Source organism: Mizuhopecten yessoensis, unplaced genomic scaffold, assembly GCF_002113885.1.
Source record: "Mizuhopecten yessoensis strain PY_sf001 unplaced genomic scaffold, ASM211388v2 scaffold10595, whole genome shotgun sequence".
Classification (NCBI taxonomy): Eukaryota; Metazoa; Mollusca; class Bivalvia; order Pectinida; family Pectinidae; genus Mizuhopecten; species Mizuhopecten yessoensis.
In genome coordinates this window covers 67,813-78,569 of record NW_018408625.1, presented here as the reverse complement: position 1 = coordinate 78,569, position 10,757 = coordinate 67,813, and the positions used below count along the sequence as shown (strand labels likewise).

Sequence of the window (10,757 nt, the reverse complement as noted above, 5' to 3'; positions counted from 1 at the left end):
CACCAGAAGGAAAGACTAAAGTAAAATTTAGTAAAGTTCAAGTGATCATGAGTGCAGCAAGGATCGACAGCACAACACAATTATTTTGATGTTGCTTTGCTGTAAACTTCTTAGCTTGTATCCATTAGTCTTTACCTTTGCTGTAAACTTCCTAGCTTGTATCAATTTGTCTTTACCTTTGCTGTAAACTTCCTAGCTTGTATCCATTAGTCTTTGCCTTTGCTGTAAACTTCCTAGCTTGCCTCCATGAGTCTTTACCTTTGCTGTAAACTTCCTAGCTTGTATCAATTTGTCTTTACCTTTGCTGTAAACTTCCTATCTTGTATCCATTAGTCTTTACCTTTGCTGTAAACTACCTAGCTTGTATCCATTAGTCTTTACCTTTGCTGTAAACTACCTAGCTTGTATCCATTAGTCTTTACCTTTGCTGTAAGCTTCCTAGGTTGCATCCATTAGTCTTTACCTTTGCTGTAAACGTCCTAGCTTGCATCCATTAGTCTATACCTTTGCTGTAAACTTCCTAGGTTGCATCCATTAGTCTTTACCTTTGCTGTAAACTTCCTAGGTTGAATCCATTAGTCTTTACCTTTGCTGTAAACTTCCTAGCCTGCATCCATTAGTCTTTACCTTTGCTGTAAACTTCCTAGCTTGTATCAATTAGTCTTTACCTTTGCTGTAAACTTCCTAGCCTGCATCCATTAGTCTTTACCTTTGCTGTAAACTTCCTATCTTGTATCCATTAGTCTTTACCTTTGCTGTAAACTTCCTATCTTGTATCCATTAGTCTTTACCTTTGCTGTAAACTGCCTAGCTTGCATCCATTAGTCTTTACCTTTGCTGTAAGCTTCCTAGGTTGCATCCATTAGTCTTTACCTTTGCTGTAAACTTCCTAGCTTGTATCCATTAGTCTTTACCTTTGCTGTAAACTTCCTAGCTTGCCTCCATGAGTCTTTACCTTTGCTGTAAACTTCCTAGCTTGTATCCATTAGTCTTTACCTTTGCTGTAAACTTCCTAGCTTGTATCCATTAGTCTTTACCTTTGCTAACATCATCTCCATTGAGGTGCATCCAATAAGAAAATAAGATGTCTGGACTAGCCTGCAACCTCTAATTCAGCCATCAACCGGTTCTGCTGTTATCATTCAATCCCTTTGATATACAAATGAAGATGTCGGCATGTTGTGTATATATGCGGCCAAGAAACCCCATTTTAACTACAGCTTTAGCTTGCTGCCATTTAAGAACTATCTTTCAAGACGGTTTGTACACTTTGAAAACAGGATATCTTACTAGCCTACAAATAAAACATCTATGTGACCAAGTATAACTTGATCAGCTAACTTGGTGTTGGAAACGATTCCAGATTGGCATGTTCTTCGTTACTTAATTTGTTGAGTTGTGTAAATGCAAGCTATTTTCAGTCCTAAACATGTCCCTCAACAAATTGGTATTTTCAGTACCGATATAAAAAACCTTCCCCAAAATTCCAACACCGCCAGATAACCTAGCTCGTCAATCCGAAATATATATTGTTTCCAACAGTTACAAACCATTTCCTGCAGGTATAAAATGGCTGTATTAAGCTATAGTGGTGTACTGATAATCGGAAACATTGATTAAATCGAGTCCGATCCAATAATCGATTTTGCTGATGAAAGATCGATTATGTTCAATTGTATTGTAAACCTCTTCTAACTTGAAGCAGAAGCAACATCTGCATCGACATTATAAATTTGGTGGTTAATATAAAAACGGAATTGTTTGTGGTACAAAAGCGGAATTGCTTTTCGTTGTGTCACTTGTATTTGTTTCGTTTAATACATACATCTGCATTTTGTATCAACCGAAACCGCCATATTTGAAAGCTAGTAAAATGAGGCCAGCAGAGTGTTTTTCGTGATAAATTATAATTAATATGCTATGTTATAGTGATTGGAGCATTCAAATGGGGGTAATTAATACCTAAACTGTGAGGTCATCAAGTTTCGAGTCAAAACAGAGATATAACTGAACCCTTCCTTCCGCCTAGATTTCGTAAACGAGTATATTTTCATCAGTCGGCACAATTACATCAGATAACTCGGCCGACCTCTTATGTTGCAAGAATAGGTCATTGAAACTGAAAATTGATTGGTTATGGATTTCTGATTATCGATCTGGAATATTTGAGATTCCCAGCACTATAATAAGCAAGTCAAGTTAACAAAATTATTTCTAAATATATGTTTTCATTGATGAAGATCTTTTGGAGTTCCTCTAATCTTTAAATGACATTTGCATTAAAAGCTGTTAATACGTTGAACATGTTTTATGTTTTCAAATTTTTTTCTTTAATACATGTACATGTGTAACTCTACTTAGAAATGTCTATGAATTAATTTGTGCAGTTAGTTATCTTTCACGGAATATTTTCACACTTGTAGAGGGTTTATAAAGCAGGTCTCCTTCACCTTCCCCTCGAAAACAAAAACAAGAAGAGTATGAGTAGTGCTGCCACCGTTTATTTATTATTTTGTACAGGCTTCACTCGTCGGTCGTATTCCTCGTGTAGATGAGCTGGGAGTGATGCTTCGAGATCAGTCGGATCATCCCTGCAAAGACAAAATGCGATACATTTTTACAACATATGCAAATATTGACCAGGTCTAGGGCTGGGGTCAAACCATAAGCAGCCCAAGGCAAAAGAAATATTCAGTATAAATTAACTTATTCACCCCTGAAATGTCATAATGCAAAATTCCAACCTTTGAATTGGAAGAGTTCAAATGTATCTTATGGGTGAATGAGTAGATGAAATTCAATGAGCATGTATATCTTTGAATGCATTCAGAGAGTTTTAGATCAAGATCTGTTGTCAAACTACCTTCTGTTTGTATTCAAATGACTTTCATATACAGGTTTTCATTTTGTACTGTCATATTCTGTACACGATAGTCATCACGATGTGTAAGGTTATTGACATTTAATCATACAGTACATCTCGGTGCATATGCTGAAGTAAATTTTAATATTTTCGACTTCAAATTGGATCCATTAAACGAAATCAGAGGCATTCAATTTCCTCCGACAAATTTGGACACTACTACTAATCTAAAATATATTTTCGTAGTAAGTACATGTTATGTACTGAAAACTTTCAAAGGACAATTGATTAGATTATTCGCTAGTCCCAATTCAAAGTTACAAGTCAAAGATTTCCTAAAGGAAAAATCTCCATCACAAAACTTCAAAAATAACCAACTGTTGGGGACAAAAATAACTACTGTCACAAAGATATTAGATATGGTGATGTTTTAGGAAAATCCTGCAAATAACTATACTAGATATTTGTATTTTACGCAGTTTTCAGAAGTATATGCAGTACTTGGCATATTTTTTTCACAAGTCCAAATTAAAGGACCTGTAAGGCGATTCACTTGTCCTTGCTGAATAGTCTGAAGGATTTGGGCAGCTGCTAGTGACAAATCCTGTCCAGGTGTCAGGCAGTTGAAATTATGCAACCCTAAGAAAGGATTTAATATTTATCTTCATATCTGAAGTGCAGCATTTGATTTTCGGTATACAAATTAGAGATCTATGTACATCGCAAGGGGAGATAATCTGGTGTTTAGGCAAAACTGTCATATAATCACGATCACCATGAAGTGTAAGATCGGCGAGTGAAACTATTTAATCACACAGTAATTGCCTTGTCATTTTAAAGGTTCAACTGAATAACATTTCATAATACTCGACTCAGATGCATCAAATAAATTTCTTCAGACAGAAACCAAACTTTTATCCTCCTTCAACTTCTTCAATAATGCCTGATGGAAATTATAAATAAAATCGTGAATCTTTCGAGATTAAAATTTTAAAAATAATCAGGTGTTTATTGTTAAGGCAATACCGTCATATAATCACGGTCACCATGAAGTGTAAGATCGGCGAGTGAAACTATTTAATCACACAGTAATTGCCTTGGTATTTAAAAGTTCAACTTAACCTACATTTCATTATTCTCAACTTAGAACTCAATGTTATTGAAATTAATTTCTTAAGATACAAAACCCCAATATTTTTTTTTAATCTGTCAATAATGTTTGATGGAAACAAATAAAAAATCTTACTGGTTTAAACATCCTCGAAACAAGGGCAGATAATCGGGAGTTTAGGCAATACTGTCATATAATCACGGTCACCATGAAGTGTAAGATCGGCGAGTGAAACTATTTAATCACACAGTAATTGCCTTGGTCATGTAAAAGGTTCAACCTAATAACATTATTCTCAAATTAGATCTCAATGCTGTCACGAAAAAAAATCCTCATTTCTTTAACCGAGTGTTCACCCCTGTAATTTCATAATGAACTATTCCATCCTTTCAATTGGAAGAGCTCAAATATATCTTTAGGGGTGAATGAGTTATTAATAATGTTTGATGGAAATAAATAAAAAATCTTCAAAGATTACAATTATAAAATACATCCTCAAAACAAAGGCAAATCATTATAGATATAATCTGGTGTTTAGGCAGTACCATCATATAATCACGGTCACCATGAAGTGTAAGATCGGCGAGTGAAACTATTTAATCACACAGTACTAATTTAACCATCTTGAATGTTTCATGAATAAATCAGGATCCTAGTTACCTTACAGATCATACGTATATACATGCCTGGCATTAATTAATCGCATTATATCTGGAATTTATAACCTTTACTCCATAAAAAATAATGGTTTAAACTGAACTATATCAATAAACCATTGAATTTTGGGATGAAAAGATATTTCTGTAAGCAAACAAAAGTTGTGGTTTCAACAATTAAAGAAATGCATACTACAGTTTATAAATACTTATTACAAAAGTGTAAGTCTTGTAAAATAAAAAGTACCGTCATATAATCACGATCACCATGAAGTGTAAGATCGGCGAGTGAATTTATTTAATCATACAGTACCACCAAGTTATATTGGACTCTAAAATTATTTACTGCAGAAACAAATTTTCAAAAATAGCATATAATCAGGGTGCAAATTCAGACTATTTAAAAAATATATAATATGGTATGCAGAAAGCCTACTGTGCTTGTGCTTCAGGGAAATTCCTTCTTTCCCAGGTCTTAACCACTTTTTTTAAAAACAAGAATGATTGCAAAAAGATAAGAAACTGCTGGGAATGAATTCTAAAACCATATATGTGAAGTCTTTTATCAAGGTTTATACACCCAAAAACCAAGGGCAGATAATCAGTGTGGTTCTGTCATATAATCACGATCACCATGAAGTGTAAGATCGGCGAGTGAAATTATTTAATCATACAGTACCAAGTCATCTTAACACTTGACACTTTAGGTATTAATAGGATGTTTGGGGAATATCTTGATAGGTAGGAAATATATTTTTCATTCATTCTACGCATTTTTTCCCCACTTTTTTTGGAACAGATGTAATGATGCAGTGGATATTTATATGGGAAGAAATCAGAGTACCCCCAGAAAGCCCACATGATCAGGCAGTATCCGTTATCTGTTTACCGACAATTTGACCTCTCAAAATATTATTGTCAACAACATATATATTCTAGTGATCGACTCTTCGTGCGATTAAAATTTGACCTCTCAAAGTGTTGAAAAAACTTAAGAATTTGATGAGAAAGTAAACCAAAATTATAATAGTAATACAGGAAATATCAGTCTAAGCTGCATGCCATCGTGATTAAAGGGAGATAATCGGGGGGTGTTAGAAGTACTGTCATATAGTCACAATCACCATGATGTGTAAGATCGGCGAGTGAAATTATTTAATCATACAGTACCAAGTAATTCCAAAGATCAGATTGGGAAGGTTATTATGCCCAAGAAATATACATAATATGACTTTAAAACTACAAACAAAGAAATGACACTTGACATTTAGAAAACACAGAAGTCAAAATCACATTTCCCCAGAAATCTTTAGGGTCAAAACTTGCGCCAAAATAGACATTTCCTTATAAACCAGAGAGTAAATGCTCACTTTGGGGAGTCAAACCCATATGATGAAAGACCTACTGAAATCCCTGCTACTAAGTGATTATATTTGAACTCACATTGAACTTTAGAGAATTGTATTACCCCTTTGAAAGGACAATCTAGGCAACTAATATTGAATTTTTAAAAACATTAAACGGTCAAAAAAAGGATGATATTCCCATGCTAAGATGACTAGTGTAATCAAATTATATCAGAATGTACACAGGGACTGGAGCAGATAATAGACCAAAGCTATACAGGCATTATCAAGCCCAGCCTCAGTTGCCAATGATTAAAGGGAGATAATTAGATGCTAAAGTACTGTCATATAATCACGATCACCATGAAGTGTAAGATCGGCGAGTGAAACTATTTAATCATACAGTACTTCCATTTTTTGTTTAAAAAAATAAACACACAAAAATAATCTTTAAAAGTTTTGCAAATATGAGAGATATTTTAACTCTTCTATAGTCAATTCATAGTTCCATTTCTGGGTTTTAGACCATCTAAAATGAATCAAAATTCTAAATGTAAGATTTTTTTACAACAGAAAGTTCTTGGTATAAGATTCTAAACGACATTGTTCTTTATGTAATAAAGCAAGCAAAACTTTTAAAATTTGTTGGTAAATATTCCACTTTTAATGGAATCAAGAGGACCATATAAATGATATCACTTTCATCATAAATCAGGACATTTACAACAACTGTTTTTACTTTTTACTTTTCTATTTGAGTATTTACAACTTGTTCAATATTAATGCAGTAAAATAATTTTTGTATCAAAAATGAAGGCAAATAATCTTAAATTAGTGTACTTTCATATAATCACAATCACCATGACAAGTAAGATCGGCGAGTGAAATATATTTAATCATACAGTACATTTCTTGCAGTAAAATTTGAAATATGTGGGAAAATCTGTTCACAATGCTTTTTGATGAAAGTATCTAAATACTGTTCTACACTTAATGTAATTCTCGACAAACAATATTGCCGGATTTTCCAATTACATGGGTAGGTAGGTGTGCTCAACTTCTCATTTTGCTGTATATTTTCCTATACATAGCTTGGCAATGTTTCACACTCGCATTTCTCAGCTAGAATTGGCCAAAGAAGTTCTAAAAACCTTGTACTAACTGGGAAAGCAGAAACAATAATTGCTTTGTCCTTAACAGGCAAACAAAATCTCTACAAAATCATTAAAACTTAGGCACATTAAGGACAACGAAAGGCTATTGGTATTTTTTTACAAGTTGTACACAAACAAAATTAATTTGTTTCTGATTGACAAGTTCAGGTATATGAAGGACAAAGGAAACAACCAGTAAAACATCTATGACTACCACGTTTTGTTTGGAGATGGGGGTTGGTGGGGAGTGTAACCTTCACAGTATTTAACAAGAATTTACATTAAAACAGTAACCTATGACAGATAGAAGTTATATGGAATCCAGGGGATTTGTTTGATTTTTGATTGAGACAGCCTTTGTCATATGGTTACTGAGGAATACAATTCAACTGGTTTCCAACAAACAGCAGTGTCTGGCGTAACACCTACCATCCTTGTGAAGCTCACGAAGGGCAGCCTTGGCCAGGGAGCCACGGATCTTCATCCTCTCAGACACTACTGAAGGAGTGATAAGTTTGTAGTTGGGCACCTCGGTCTTGAATTTGTCGTATGTTGCCTTGTCAAACAGAATCAGATTGTTCAACTTGTCCCTGACTTTTCCCTTGGACCACTTCTATAATGTAGAACAAACAATACACGGTTTAAGAAAAGTCTACACCAATGGAATAGCATCTTTTTGAACTCATTCACCCCTAAAATTCATAATGAACTATGCCAACCTTTGAATTGAAAGAGTTCAAATGTGTCGTCAGGGGTGAATGAGTTCACTCTCAAGTGTAAAAAGAACAGATCAGGCATGTACAATTTCGCTAGACTTTACTTGTAGATTGTAATAATATTGATCAGTTGATTTTAACAAACTATAAAACATTCCTGCTCGTGACAAAAAAACAATATAACTCTCTGAAAGCTTTAAATGCCATTCATTACGCAGGTAATTATCATTGTAGAATAAAATCAGGTTATGCTTTTAGGCAAAAATACAACCAAGATTTTAAGGTGAGGCTTCTGAACATCGTTTCCACACTTTTCTGCAACAATTTCTTTTTGTTTCCATGTAACAGAGATTTCTGCTATGCATCTATGTTAGTTACTTCCCTACAGTATTGTCCTCATTTCACACAATTTATCAAACAAACCTTCTTCTTGGCCTTGCCGCCACCTCCCCCTTCCTTCTTCTTGACTGGGGCTTTGCCCTTGGCACCTGCTTTAGGGTCCGGCTTCTTGGCTCCCTGCACAAAACAATTTTACTGCATGGTAGATTTTATATTCAAATGCCTTTCATCTTTAAGTAAAAACATGTCTGATGGAAATTGAAATTCAGACTCGGATAATCTGTCGACTTAAATTTCCTGCATATTACCGAATTATGGGATATGGGGGTTTCTCAATCCTGGATATTTGGATGGTATGCTTAGCAAATGACTTTGCTATAGTAGCTTGAAGAACTTGATGGCGTATGCATTAATAACTAGTCGGTGTTCACAACAGATTCAGTCAGATTGAAAGGAAACAAATATATTTTAGATATGGGCCTCTGTAAAGATGAAATGAAATGGAAACAAAACATCCTTCAATACACATGAAACACGTTTCTGGAAGATATTTCAAATCATAAGAATACAGATTCAGGATTATTTTTTTTAATTGTGTTTAGCTCTATACAGGAATCCATGGAATGACACTTAACATATACCCAATGCTTCTAACAGGCCCAGTAGTAGTACACTCTGCCGATTGAGCTATGTAGCTCTAAAGACCTATCTGAAATATCATGTGATTTTCTTTTTTAAGGAAAATGAAAACAGTTGCTTTTAAAAGAAGATTTTGTCATTAGGGAGATAACAAAAGACATTAAATATAAGCATTCTTTTTGGAAAATAATGATGTAAAAAAATTGGAAATATAAATTACATTTATGAACGAGAGGCCCGATGGGCTTGAATTGCTCACCTGGTATTAATCTCACACTTTGTAATCTTAAAAGTGGACTAATATATACAGCTAGAGGTAAAATATCTGTTCGATTCATTAGAATCTATTAAATGATTTAAACATACGACACCCATGACCTTGAAAGTTAAACAAGGACATTAAGTTGAACAGAGTTTATAGCATTCCGTACCAGCATGCGTCTGGCCAAATATCATTACCCTGGACCTTTTGAATATTCTCTGGCCTATTAGTTATTGAAGAGAAGTTGTTTAAAGGTTTTTAATGTTTGACCCCTGTGGCCTTGAAAATAGGTGAAGGTCAATCATTTGAACAAACTTGGTAGCCCTTCATCCAAGCATGATACTGGCCAAATATCATCACCCTAGGCCTTATAGTTATTGAGAAGAAGTTGTTAAAAGGTTTTCAACATTTTTGACCCCTGTGACCTTGAAAATGGGTAAAGGTCATTTGTTTGAACAAACTTGGTAGCCCTTTATCCCAGCATGCTCCTGGCCAAATATTATCATCCAGGGCTGTTTGGTTATTGAGAAGTTGTTTAATTTTGATTTCCTAATCCTGTTAAAATGTTGCGTACCAAGACGAACAAGTCTAACAGTAAAATTTTTGCTTTAACCGCTAGATGTCGCACTACCTCCGCTTTCGGTTTCGAAGTGTCGGGAGAGCATCTTTGAATGGAATCAATGTGCAGAAGCTTTATGAAGCCAAGAGGGTAAGAAAAGTTTTAACGACATGGAAAACAGAGCAGCCATGGTTAAAATACAATGACAGTAAAGAGATCATGTTTTGCGAATTTGATGGGATCAAGAGGACATCGGTTCATTTTCCATCGGGAACAGTAATTTTGCAGGGACCGACATTATGATAAAAACCCTATGTAATTTAAAATATTTACAAACCATTTAAGTTGTTTTTTATTTTCTTTCAATATTTTGTACATTTATTTGGGCCAGTGAAAATTAGTTGGGGCCACTTGTATTCTGAATTCTTTCAGCCCCGAAGCGCCTGTGGCTTTAGAAGTTTTCGTGCAGACTGTAGTAGATTTTTTTTGTCGGCACCTCATAAATCTCAGATACCAAACGGTGTCGGAAAATTACACGTGTTTATATTGCAGTGCGCTCTGGCCTCACACCAGATAATTATATGTCAAAATGTCCAAGTCTGGAGGGCCTAAGGAAACTAGGGCTAGTGACTAGGTATATACATGAATTCCAATTCATCCCATTGGAAGGTTATAAGTTCCACCAGATGTGAAATTACGGCGTACGATATAGAGTTCAATTAATAACAAATGACAGTTCAAATTAACTCAAAAGTGAAGTGGACTTAAGGAAGTTATGTTCATGTGCGGAGATCTGGATACAACACGTGTGAATATTTTCCGCATTTGCATTACCATATTAAACTCGTTTTGGTTGTAAAGCAGGCGCATTAATGCGACACTATAACAAAATATATTGAGATTATTGTATCTGTCTATGTATGCGTCAGAAAATCAGTTTAATTAACTAAATTTTGTTAAAATAACTCGTCTAGAAATTACCAACCATTTTGATGAGAGCACATGTGAGAAAGAGGCCTTAACCAGCATGCAAAGCGCCGAACTTCCGTTATCGTTTAAATCATTGACAATACATATTTTGTGTGTTTTGTTGCATTATAATTCCTTTTCCA

The 10,757-nt window shown here is 34.7% G+C and overlaps 1 protein-coding gene across 1 annotated transcript; it reads right to left on the bottom strand.

Moving 5' to 3' along the window:
• Positions 1-2,483: 2,483 nt before the first annotated feature.
• LOC110461281 (40S ribosomal protein S25-like) lies at positions 2,484-10,716 on the bottom strand. Its single transcript, XM_021514698.1, has 4 exons — positions 10,631-10,716; positions 8,270-8,362; positions 7,560-7,743; positions 2,484-2,591 (listed from the first exon to the last, which is right to left on the bottom strand). Exons 1-4 carry the CDS (start codon positions 10,631-10,633, stop codon positions 2,524-2,526), a joined length of 348 nt encoding a protein of 115 aa, XP_021370373.1. The 5' UTR covers positions 10,634-10,716; the 3' UTR covers positions 2,484-2,523.
• Positions 10,717-10,757: the final 41 nt, after the last annotated feature.